We start from the raw sequence: 13402 nt of genomic DNA, 5'->3' as shown, positions 1-13402 counted from the left end.
AATTATTATAAATAAATAGGTCAATCTATTTTTAGAACTTATAAATTTTAAAAATATCTTAAATAAATCAAACAACTAAAAGTTATAAGTTAGTTTAAGTTTGGCCAAACACTAGTTAATCACTGAACAAAAGATAACAGAAAATCAAGAAAAATAAAAAGAAAGTATTGGGGTGACTTGAACAATATAGCACTTTGGAGAAACCAAAACATCCAATATATATATGGCAGGAAAAAAAATCAATGGCTTATTCATATATATGCAACTCGGTTACACAGTGGGAATAGCTGTAGAACAAAATTGAAAGAACAAACACAAGTGTTGTTTCACATTGATTAAATTGACAATCTACAGTACAAAAAGTTAGACATTATGCATGGCCATTTCATCCCATACGCAATATGGCACAAGGATCCTGTTTCTTTGATAACTAGCTAGGGCATAAAAAATTCTTGTCCACTGTAGATCAAATCCCACATCAATGGTCACTTCAGAGTATGAAAGAGCCGCACATTGGAGTTTGAAGCTTACCCTAAACTAAAGTAAAATTGGTGGGAAGTTGACAAATAGTGAAAAGGATGCAAGATGAGGAATATATCAAGCATTATAGCCTTTTTCATGACAAAGAAAAGAAAAAAAAATATTAATTAATATCAAATTTTTCTTGTTTAAATTTAATTTATTATGAATTTAAAATATAAGATATATGATAAAATTTATCTATTAACTACATAAATTTCATATATTTATATTTTAAATTTATAATAAATTGAATTTAGGCGAGGCCTCTTAAGTAATAGAAGGTAATATATAAAGGTCAACTTTCGTTTACTATTGAGAAAATTTCAATGCTTCTTCTCAATCTTGTTATAGTTGGTTAGGTTTGTAATTCACCATAGAGGACCATAATAGCTTTTAGAAAAATTTGCTCAAGATTTCACCGAAAGATGCTGCCTAGGGAGGCAGCTCCTTATGCTTAGGACCACCCTAACTAAACTAGGCTTGCAGCTACTAGTCGCTGCAAATATATATAATTAATGATGGAAAAGGAAAACAACCCCATTACCTTTTTTTATGGTAAAAATTATTATTTAATTTTTATATTTTAATAAAATTATTATTTAATTTTTATATTTCAATAAAATTAATTAATTAATTTTTTATTTTAAAAAATGCATTATATAGTTTTAGTATTTTACATTTACTTTTTTGTCTCTTCATCAAGTTTTCTGTTAGTTAATATATTCAAATGAGAGATAACTTACTATTATAAGAACTAAATAGTTCAACGCTTAAAAAATAGAGCGATTATATAATTATTTTTTTCAAATTATAAGGACTATATTGTTATATTTTCAAATTATTATGAGAACTAAATGAAATTGAAATTAAATTGAGGAGTTAAAGAGTATGACGAAATAAAAATATAATGATCAACCAATATATTTTTCAAAATAAGAGATCAAATAATTATTTTTTGTTCAAAAAAAGAGAATAGTAATTACCTTCTTTATAAAGAGAATAGTAATTGCCTCTCTCTCTCTCTCTCTCTCTCTCTCTCTCTCTCTCTCTCTCTCAACAAGCACCAACTACAAACAAGTTTACAAATATCTATTACTAGTTACCTACTATTTTATTGACCCTCCTATTTCTATCACCAAACTAAACTTTACACATTTAAAATAGAGAGATTATAATTATGTTATCCATGGCAAAGCCATCTCAACTAAATATCCAAATATTGATTATTTTAGATTTATTATTTAATATTTTTCATTTTTTCATCATCTAGAATTTTTTAATTTAAATTTAAATCCTTTTTTTTCCCAAAATTACTTAATAATAGAAAGGTAAAAATTTATAAGGTCTATTATATATTCAAGACAAAAATATATTATATAGACCTCATCATATACATTGTATTTTGAATTTACAATGAATTGAATCTTGATAAAAATTTGTCTAAGAGGCATCATTCCTCTTTCATAATTACCATCATAAAATTTAAAAGTTTCACTGTTTTGAAGGATGAATTTCGAGCTTGAAACCCTTATTCCGCACACATTTAAAAGATGGTTGGAAAATCAACCATGTTGGTAATTTTTATTTGGAGAGCCAATTTCTTACCACTTTTACTGTGATACAGGGCAATCAAGCAGCTGAGAAGGCCTGAGATACCTTATCACCTTTAAATCTATGCTTGCTGGAATCATCAGCACTCCATATAATAATACCCCCCAACTTGTCTTACTCCTTTGGTTCCTTGCGGGCTTCAAAAAACCCATCTTCAGGGCCCAAACCTCGATTGCTACCATCAGAAATGAAGCTAGCCAATATTTGACCGCCTTTATTAAAAAGCTTCACAAATTGAGATGGACTAATCTTGTCATAGGCATAAATTGGAAGTTACATAATCAATTGCTTTAATTCCAAGTAATGGCTTTGGACATCCCCATCACCATCATAAGGTGCAATCGAAGAAAATGTTATGGTCCCACTTTCCCTGGAATAGTTATCAGCCGTCCGATGCATTCAGAGAATGCATCAGGATCTGATCTGAAGTGCATAGTCTATATCAACTCCATCTATGTTGTAATGCTTTATCGTATGAGTTAGTGAAGACATGGCATTTTGGACCCAAGAGCTTATAGACTTTGGTGCAAAATATGCTTACTCGTCACAATTCAGTGATCAAGTGTTTATCTTGTAGAATAATAACTCATGAGGCAAGCATATGGCATTCCTTCTAATTTATTCTCAGTAAAATGTGCCACTTTATTTCACTTGGACAAGAAAGAGCAGTAAAAGGAAGATAGAGGTATGGCGTCCGCTAACCTTGGCATGTGATGAAGAGAAAGAAGAAGAGTATGGCAAAGAAAAAGGTGTTCACTTGGAGAGCTCCGTGCACCTATCCAGCTTTGCTTGAATATTCAGTAAATGGGTAGTTGGCTGCTCTGTTGGCTTCTCTAGTTATAACCCAAGCGGCAGCCATTAATGGTTTGGACTAGTAGTATCAGTTTTTATTTTCAATCAATGGATAAAGGTGTGCTATTAGTAAATGAGTCATGAAAAATTCAATTTATCCAATAAGGGTTCAATTCAACATTTTAACCAAAAATCTTGAACAATGATTCTGATTCAGGTACATTTTTTTGTCTGATTTGGGGTCTGGCTCTTGTTGGCCTAAAAGTTAGCTTTCTGAGTTTTGGCATGTTAGAAAAGGCTCAAAAATTGGCAAGTTCCCTTTGCTGTTTTCTAGAATCATGGGATACCAGCGGGCCATGGGTTATGTGTTTCAAGTCAGTCAATTAAGCAGAAATTAACTCTGTTACGAATAATTAGGTTTCCACTCAAGACAAATCTATTTTGTTTTCAGAGGAGGATTAGTGTGTCTAATAGCGTTCTCAAGACTATTATTTTGTTTCATTTCATATTTTAATACCTCCACTTGCTCAGCCGCCATTTGTTTTTCTATTTACTGAGTGCAATTCTTTGTCATTTAAGTTACCGGTGACTGATCAACGAGCTTTAGCTCATTGATATTAGAGTCGTCTTTAGAGCTATAAAGTCTTGAATTTGAGTCGTGGTTTGAGCCAAATCAAAAGTACACTGAGTGCATTGCCACTTGACTCATCAACTGTACCTTTCGTTGAATATTTATTATAAAACCATGAGTGTTATAACAATCAATTCACAGATAAAATTTATTCATCATATTAACTGGTTCATCAAAAGATTAGTCTAGAGTGCATTAGCATGTTCTTAGGCCACCTGAATAGACCTCCTTTATCTAAATTGTTATGCCAGTAAGCTGCTGCTCAGACTCTTGAAATAGTATTAAGAGCTTGTAGATCCCAAATTTGCTTAATTATGAATTTTGATTTAAGAATATTGAGATAATTAGTATAATGGCAACAAAATAGGCCAAATTTTTTTTCTTCTGCTCACAAACAGCGTGAATTCGAGTGGAAGGTAATACTTTCTGGTCATGCTGATAGATATGCACAAATTTGCAGTTCTTGGGGATTATTAAGTACTTAAACATACTCAGAGATTAGTTCAGAAAGACTAAAAAAAAACAGAATTTTACTAATGTATTATAACTTATTCATAGTATACGTATAATCATACAAGATTAAACAACCAGAAGTAATGCATCAGTGGTGTATTGCTAATAGTGCCTGTGATTGCTTCTCATAGCGAAAACCATTTGCCTTGGAGTCATCTGCAGACCAAACAAAGATCCCATGTAGTTGCTTCTGACTCTTGAGCCTATTGCAGGCTGTAAAGAATCCATCATCTGGTGCTAATCCACCACTTCCATCACTGATAAAGCTCACCAAGACCTTACCACCATTGTAGTTGGTGCTTTGGGTGTTAAAGTAGCTCATAAACTGAGACACTGTTGTTCCTTGATCATATGCATAGAATTGGAAATTGACATAGTCTATTAGGTGTCCATACTTCTTCCACAAGGCTTGATAATGGCCTTGAACTTGGTCATCGTCGAATGGAGCTATAGAAGCAAAAGAGATTACACCATTCCTCTTAAGGGTTGAAATAAGCTGTCCTATGCACTCTGTGAAGGTATCAGGATCAGTCTGAAAGTGCTCATAATCAATATCAATTCCATCCAAATTATATTGTTGGATGATATCTGTAAGTGTGGAAACAGCATTAGAGACCCAAGAATTCACTGAAGAGGGGCTAAAGTAAGCATAGCCACCTTGTACACTATCCCCTCCAAGACTTAAGGCCACTTTGACATTGGAATTTTGGTTCTTGATAGAAGAAACATCAGAAGGGCTGAGATTTTCGGAGTCCCAAAAGACATTGAATTTTCCATTTGTGGGAGAAGGAGAACTTGAGCTGTCATAGTCTATGGCAAAGGAGAGAATGAAGTGGAAATCGACATTCGGATTAATAGGAACATCAGTGAATTTTACTTTATTGAACTCAGCTCCTATATATTCTCGGAAGAGGTTTGAATTTGTAGGAGCAGCTTGGATTGAAGAGTGGAAGGGGATTAGAGCTTGAAGGACAAGAACGGTGATAAAAAGCTTGGAGAGCACCATTTTGCTTCGACTGCAGGATTTGAGTAGCTTGCTTTGTTGGATATGGATCCCCTTAGATCCTATTATATAGTGTACTTAAACCATTTCTGTAGATTGTAATTAATGTTAATTAGACTTCTATTTTGTATGGTTAAACAATAAACTACTAGAACATGATATTTTAAATACGCCCTGCAGGATCTAGTTGCCTGCTCTTTTGTTTTGACATGAACATTATACTGTTTCCCTGTCTTCTGGCATGATAATACCTAAAACCTACCATTTTCTTAATCTTTTTTAAGATTAAAGAATGACATTACTGCGATTAGGTGGAAATTGGATTTGGAGTTGATTAACTCTCCAGTCACGGCATGTGAATGAAATTTAATATCATTTAGATTTTCAACCTTTTCTGCTATGGAGTTTTTAAGAGGTAGCTCATCCTCAATGGAAAACCATGTGAATTCGTTGACTATTTAATAGTTTTTTCTTCATTTGATGTTTCAAACTACTAGCGTCCTAGAGTCTTATTTCTTTTGGTGAATAAGAAATTGGGGAACCTATGGTTTGAATAATTTATGTCACTATCATGATCTGCCTATGCTTTCTTGCAACATTTTGTTCTCTGATTCATAGTATAAAGTTCTTTGTTTCTCACATGGTGGAGAAAACACAGGCAGATTCTTAAATATCATCTACTAGTCAATCCACTTAATATCATAGTGTCATATTTTCTTTAACACAATGTGAATGAAAAATTAGTTTGTAATTTTACTTGTCAACCCCAGATCCAAGATCTATAGGAAGTTGACAGATTACAGGAACAGTCCCTTCCAATAAAGGGCCTGGATCCGATGTCCAGAAAAATCCCATCTTCAACACTTTAACAAGGAATCCACAATAGTACTTTTCTGAAAAGCAGTTCCAAATACAGTAGCATAGATTCGTGCTCATCGGGCATTATGTAGAAAGTTTTAGCAGCCCAAATATAGATTCACAGACTTCCACAAAGAGAATGATTAAACCAGTTGACTACCTGCTAATAGTTCTTGAGATTGCCTTTCGTACTGGAAACCATTATTCTTGGAGTCATCTGCACACCATACAAAGATACCATGGAGCTTCTGCTGGTTCTTAAGCGTATCGCAGGCAGTAAAGAAACCATTTTCTGGTGATAAGCCACGATTCCCATTACTCTCAAAGCTCGTTAAGATCTTACCCCCATTATAATTAGAGCTTTGAGTCTCGAAATAACCCAAGAACTGAGATACAGTGGTTCCTTTATCATAAGCATAAAACTGGAAATTGACATAGTCTATGAGGTTTCCATAACTCTTCCATAATGCCAAGTAATAGCTTTGAACTTCGGGGTATGGAGCTATAGAAGCAAAAGAGATTACCTTGTTTGTCTTGAGGGTTTCTATAAGCCCACCAACAGAAGCAGCAAAAGTATCAGGATCAGATTGGAAGTGCTCATAATCAATATCAATACCATCCAAATTATAGTTCTTGATGATTTGAGTGAGGGAAGACACAGCATTAGCTCGCCAAGATTCCACAGAGGATGGTTTAAAGAAAGCAGGATCATTTCCAACAGAATCCCCTCCAAGGCTCAAAGCCACTCTGACATTTGAATGCTGATTCTTGATGGAGGAAACTTGGGAAGGGCTAAGATTACCAGAATCCCAAAACACATTGAAATTTCCATTGGTAGGGGAAGGAGGAGATGAAGTATCGTAGTCTATAGCAAAGGAAAGAATGAAGTGAAATTCAACATTTGGGTTAATGGGAACCTCATCGAATGCGACATTTTTGAAATTTGCTCCTATATATTCTCTAAAAAGCTTAGAGTTTGCAGCATCAGCTACCTGCAGGATTGATATATGGGTTGTGGAGAGAGCTTGAAGAATGATGAGAAGAGCAGGAAAAAGTTTCAGGAGTCCAATTTCCATTTCTACCGGAAATTTTGAAGGACAATTTTCATAGTAGGGTGCGTTAGATAGAAACTGTTAAGAGGCAATTACAGGATTGAGTTCTTGCCTAGGATTCACAAGAAAAGTTGAGTGGTGGAGATCAATTTGGTGTTGTGATTGACTGATTGTTGGAGATTAGTCTACCTTATCTTTTGTGTAATTCTGGGGAGTTTCTCGATGGTCAATAGAAGCTCATCAGTGCACTGTACAGCACAATCCTAATTATCGATTGGATACTACACTTTTCTACATTTTGTTTTTCTTGGTCGTGGTTGGCACATGCCCATCACAGACCAAATAATCAAACCACTCGGGGAAGGTATCTACAACCCGATCAAGCGGTGGGAGAGAACCCACTCGATGGACCCAGAAAGGATGGCCTTCCCCTGCCTGGAGGGGCAGAGGAAAACTGCAAGAAGCGGCAAAGACTAAGGGACTTCTAGCCCTAGGAAAACAAAAAACAAAGAGAAATTCGTCCAGATATAGTGGTGCATCAATGAAAGTAGATATAACAAATTGTTTCATGGCAAACCCATCGAAGATGAACGTTCTGTCGCCTGCCTGGTAAATGATCATTACTTGGAAATAGTCTGATGGAAAAGTACAGCTTCTCTAATTACAGAAAACAAGGGTTAATTGAAATTTCATATTATCACTTGTGCTTGGCTTCCCCCATCAGTTGGTTTTGCTTAACTTCATCATATGCAAAGTTTTGCCTTGAGTGAGCATTTGTGTTAAGCAGAAAACCCATTTTCAATTTCTTCATTCCCTTATGTGCAGTTACAGTAGACTTTCTTAGCCTCAACTCCATGAAAAAAACTGATCCAATTAACCACAATATGAAGACTTGGAGTACCAACTTCATGATCAAACAGCAAAAGATAAAATAACAGCTTTCGACACCCAATGATCATTGTTTGATCTTAAAAGCCCTCATGGGAAGTATCTATACCATGCCGTATATCAGATATAACATGTTGATAATTTGAAAATCAACTGCCAATTCTGATTCTCTGCAAGCTGCTTGCTACCGATTCTACATCATCAATTCTTACAACATTAAATTTAACTTTCGCCTTGCAGATGCAGGATGAAGAATATGCTGATTAGAATTGAAAACTCTCATGTTTAGAATATAGTAAAAATAAAAATAAAAATATGGGTGACTCATAAAAGTTACAGAACTTTAATGAATTAGAGTTTGACTTCAGTGTTGATGGGTGAGGCCTGTTGAATCTAGTGACACAAGTTGGCCCAATTCTAGGTTTTCTATAATAATAATAATAATAATAATAATAAATAACTAAGTTGCCCATAATAATAATAATTTTGTTTCTTGTGTGGGCTTCTATGAGGTCATAAAATGGCAACCTTTTCCAACTAATTATTATTTTTATAAAGCATGGTGCATTACTATTGGTTAATTATATGTGGAAGCCCAGAAGGCTAAACTAGATTAACTGCATTAGATACAATCTTGGATATCAAATGTACGAGCCAGGCCTTCTACTTCTAATTTAACTGGAAAAACGATGCCGTTTTTGCAATACAAGAACGACAATTAGGTAGTATGTTAGTGCCATCTGAACACAATTTGACATTGCATTTACCCCAATTTATTTGTAATAATTAAAACTCTTCTACATTTAAGCATACATGTTCAATCAAATCACTACCCAGAGGATATATGTAAACATAATAAATTGGGATTTTTTTTCTATATTTTTTTAAATTATGCTCGTTAACGTTGCTAGAAATGGTAATGGGTAGGAATCACTCATCTCATCCCCATTCCATAAGAGATTGGGTCAGGATGGGGACTTTATTGCCAAGAAATGGATTCTTTTTGGGATTTTTCTTTTTAATTTATTATTATATATATAAATTTATTTATTAAAAATAAATTAAAAATTAAAAATATAAGTTTTAAATATAATATACATATTTTTTAAAAATATTATAATATTTAAATATATAAATATATAAAAATAAATTATTTTTTCATCCAAAATAATAATATATTATTATTGGATAGGTAATTATGAGGATTCGCACCCCACACAATATTAGAATCGGAATAGAGTCAAGAAAAAATTAATTAAATGTGGGATAAATCAGATTGGATTTAGGAACAATTGTGATTCCTAAATGCTGCATCCAAAATGTCATTGTCTTTGATCTATAATTTTAAGTCTACCCATATTGCTCTTTGGTGTTTCTTATTTTCCTCCATACTTGTGATGTTTAAGTTTGAAGATGATTATAGTGTGGTGCCAAGCCATCTGTACCTGTTTTCTGTGGATTTGTATGAGCCTATTGTGATCATGCACCAAGAATCCACCAGCAGTTCTTAACATATACATATATAGCACTGGAAATGCCATCTCTGATTGTGGCTTGTGCTAGGAATCACATGCCAAAGCTGGCTTGAAGTAAATCACAAGCAACTAATTACACAAGAAACATACATGGTGATGAAGCCAAAATTAGCTACAGAGTGGTTTTGTGGCAATGTCTTATAGCTTGATGGACCTGCACAGAGAAAAGAATGATCAAAGAGTTTCTTGAAATTTTTTTTTTCATATTGTATAAGTATTTCAGCTTATTGGATCAGAACTAATCTTGCTCGTGTCAGGTCTACTCACAAAAGGTTATTATGATTGTCTTTGCCTGCTGTGCTGTCAAAAATTATAGTTGAGATGGTATCTTAAATCATGCATTGGACCATTACTCTTTTTCCTTTCAAGCAATTACATAACATTTATATAACCACCAATTATAGGTCTCTCTTCTCTTGAAAGCAGTGTTTTAAAAATCATATCTAACCCATCTATCAAACTGATTAAATATGGAATTAAACCAACTATCAATTTGCTCTAACATAATTATATATAATTTTTTTTTTTTACTTATTTTTATCTTTTGAAGAGAAAAATTAGGGGAGTGATAACTCGAACCTGAGTAAGTAATAAATCAAGCTAAACAATTTACTCTTGTCTTAATTTTATTTAACTCGTGTCGCTATGTCACATAAGTGCCATATAAGTATCACATCTGTCATGTATCGCTATGTCAGCATTATATTTTCATCATGCTAGTGCCATTTAATGATAATTAATAGTTTGAACTGCATTAGAAGAAAACACGATATATCAAATTAATAAAAATTACACCACAATGTTTCATATATCGTGAAATTACATGGTATTTTTTATTTATAAAAATTATTTTATGGTGGAGCTGGTAAGAAGTTGAAATTGGAGCATATAAACATAAAGCATGATTCACATTGGTATTGCATATTCTTACCAAATTTTTAGCATATGAAAATTAAATTGTAAAAATATATTGTCTATTATGAAATATGTATTTTTTAAAATTTTTGTATTTTTTAAATATTTTGTCTAAAAAATACTATTAGCAACATGAATCCCAAACATGATGTAGGATTTAAAGTAAGAATGAAGACAGCAGCTTCTGCTGCATCCTGACAACCAACAGCTTTTGAGTGTCTAGCCAGCAAGCAAGCAGCATCTGGGTATTATTAGTTACTTTTTTTTTTAATTTATCACAATTAACAATTAAGTCTGTGTGATTTGAAAACTTAATAATTTGATTTTTATAATTTAATTTTGTTGATAAATTAATCCTTTTATATATTAGTTAAATCGATCAAATGAGAGAGAATTTGTGAATAGAGAGAATCAGAACCTTTTTATTTCCATTTGAATGTCAGTGAAATAAAGGCTCAATGCACTTGTGAAGTAAAACATACGCAGTTTACATTCTGTTATATAGGATTGAGTATGTCTCAAGTAACGGCGTTTTTTTTTTTTCTTTTTCATTGGTAAATGTATTCAACAGCCCAAATTGGGCAAGGAGGACATCACAAAGTTGAATTGAATCAAAAGATTTACTAAGAAGGAACCATCTGGTAAACTTTTCTAGCAATACAATGAGCTGTAAAGTTCCTTATCCTGTTGACCTGATCAAAATTAACCATGCCCACTTCTTAACTCAGACGAATGATATTTGATATAAGACCTTGTATCGAGTAAATGTGAGGGATCAACTTCTATAATAACACAATGAAACTTCATATGGATTGCTAGAAGAATTGCCTATCTGCAGGCCAATGCTTCCAAGGTCAAAGGATCTGTGTTTCCATGGAATCTCTTACAATACCACCCTAGCAGCATACTATTGGCACTCCTCGCAAGCACCGCCTCAGCACCATCAAAGTTGATTTTAATAATTCTTGGAGGTAGGGCTGACCAAGATGAGGGGCGCTGATGGATTTTCGTTTGAGGAGTTGAAGCAGAAAGAAATTCTTCATAATATGATATGTAGATCGAACAACCTGCTGCAGTTCCAACTTCTTCCTAAATGCTAGATGATTTCTACTCTTCCAAATAATGTTCCACAAAAGAAACCAATCAGCACCAAAGTAACGGTCATTTAAAAAAAAAAATTAGGAACCTTATTTTCTAAAAAATTATGACATAAATATATTTGATAAATATTTTTTTTTTAAAAATAAATTTTCTCCTAAATTAAAAAAATAATGCCCATGATATAATGTAAAATATAACAAATTAAAGCTAAATTGAAAAATTATATTGCAATTAATTATGAAAGTGCAATTTATTAAGTCCCTTTTAGTAAGTTAGTAGAATGACTTAGAATAAATTACTTTCCTTGCATAAAGGGTAAGGGCAAAAAAGTGAAAAGGGTAAGAATATAATTAGCTTAATTAGTTTAAATGATAGAATTTAATGTATAAAAACTCTAATGGTCCAAAATATATGTATATTGACAGCAACTTTTAAAATAATATTTAGTATTTTGATTTTAATTAAAATACTATCTCTAGTGGCAAAGTGTTTATACAACTATTTGGATGTTGAGAGAATAAATACTAAAACGTAACCCTCTCCTAACTTTTGTGATAATATTTAATATTTTGACTAAAATGAAAAAAATAATATTATTATTTTTATATTTAATAATTAATATAATATTTATTTTCAAGAAACACTTATACTTTAAACAGTTAATTACTAAAAGCTAATAGCTAGAAAAATAGTTGTAACTAAGGGTGAAGGCAACGCTGGGCTAAGGGAAGCATTGGGTCCCTTTGAAATTTTAAAAAAGTTTGAGGGTATATTAATAATTTAACTCCCTAACCTTAAAATTTTTTTTAAAATAACTGCATCACTCATATGCTTACAGCGAAACTCACATTTTAAATTTTTTTTTTAAATAATATATTTTTTTTAAATGTTGAATTAATTATATAAAAAAAAAATTAAGCCACGAGTTGAGCTATAACTATTTGACACATAAACCAAAAATTTAATGCACAGTATGAGATGACAATTTCTTCATTTTCTTTTGTCCCAATTGCTTCTGAGGCCATGTGGATATTGGTACAGTGGGCCTTAAAAGAATTACCTTCACTAATGAGACTATCCTCTAAACTTATTTCAGATTAATTATCTAATTTATTTATTTTTCTTTTTTTCTCTCTCAAAAGAAAAGATGAATGGCATGTGAATTCTCTTGGGTTCTCTAGTAAACTGCATTGAAAAAATGATCAGATTTAATTTTATTTTAAAAATTAATTTTAAAAAAATAAAATATATTCAAATTTTATATATAGCATAAATATATTATTTCAAATTAATATGAAATAATATGTCTCTTTATGCTTAAATATAAATATTTAGAATATAAATTTACAGAAAAATATATTTATAAATAGTCTAACATTGAAATATGATAAATTTTGATATCATGTAGAAAAAATAGATTGAATTTAACTCTATCTAAAAACTAGCTCAAAGTTATTCCAAACCAGTGTAAAAAAAAAAAAAAAAAAAAAAAAGATGAGATCCCATATGCTTAAACTTAATGCAACCTTGCAAAATGCTTTGGAGGTACCTGAGAATAAGAGAGCAGAGCACTATAAACATGTCTCTTCTGAAACTGAAGATATAAATTGGGACTTATGGGGCTTGATCTCATTTAAGCCAATTGTACTGCAAAGATTAAGTATCAATTTAATTCCATGTTCTAATCAAGTCAACAAAAATGAAAGATGAAGAGTCTTGAATTCAAAGTCTATTCATAAAAAATTTGTGAGATAATATTTCAAAAGTTCACCTAAAAAATATGTTAAAAAAGTGATGGGTTACCCTTGCAAGCTCATTGGACTACTTACAAATTAAGATATACTATATATGATATTTGAGTTATTATAGGAATGATAATTATTTCTGAATCAAATTCGATCTATTTTAATTTTGATATTGTGTGAGGCAGAGATAAAGATAAGGTCTCTTCGATCCAATCCATATAACCAATCCTAGTAAC

The 13402-nt window shown here is 32.2% G+C and overlaps 2 protein-coding genes and 1 pseudogene across 2 annotated transcripts; all 3 read right to left on the bottom strand.

The window, feature by feature from the left end:
* Positions 1 to 2151: 2151 nt before the first annotated feature.
* On the bottom strand, positions 2152 to 3463 carry LOC110646523 (chitinase 2-like; annotated as a pseudogene).
* Positions 3464 to 4069: 606 nt separating this feature from the next.
* On the bottom strand, positions 4070 to 5665 carry LOC110646532 (chitinase 2-like). Its single transcript, XM_021800004.2, has one exon. It carries the CDS (start codon positions 5073 to 5075, stop codon positions 4158 to 4160), a length of 918 nt encoding a protein of 305 aa, XP_021655696.2. The 5' UTR covers positions 5076 to 5665; the 3' UTR covers positions 4070 to 4157.
* Positions 5666 to 5801: 136 nt separating this feature from the next.
* LOC110646531 (chitinase 2) lies at positions 5802 to 7256 on the bottom strand. The gene has a single exon (XM_021800003.2). It carries the CDS (start codon positions 7004 to 7006, stop codon positions 6074 to 6076), a length of 933 nt encoding a protein of 310 aa, XP_021655695.2. The 5' UTR covers positions 7007 to 7256; the 3' UTR covers positions 5802 to 6073.
* Between the last annotated feature and the right edge of the window lie 6146 nt (positions 7257 to 13402).

Source organism: Hevea brasiliensis, chromosome 6 (genome assembly GCF_030052815.1).
Source record: "Hevea brasiliensis isolate MT/VB/25A 57/8 chromosome 6, ASM3005281v1, whole genome shotgun sequence".
In the NCBI taxonomy this organism is placed as follows: domain Eukaryota; kingdom Viridiplantae; phylum Streptophyta; class Magnoliopsida; order Malpighiales; family Euphorbiaceae; genus Hevea; species Hevea brasiliensis.
Note: the sequence above shows the minus strand (reverse complement) of the source record. Positions and strands in the feature narration are given on the sequence as shown.

Excerpts from the sequence above, each read along its gene's own strand:
- LOC110646532 (XM_021800004.2), bottom strand. The coding sequence starts at position 5,075 with ATGGTGCTCTCCAAGCTTTTTATCACCGTTCTTGTCCTTCAAGCTCTA.
- LOC110646531 (XM_021800003.2), bottom strand. The coding sequence starts at position 7,006 with ATGGAAATTGGACTCCTGAAACTTTTTCCTGCTCTTCTCATCATTCTT.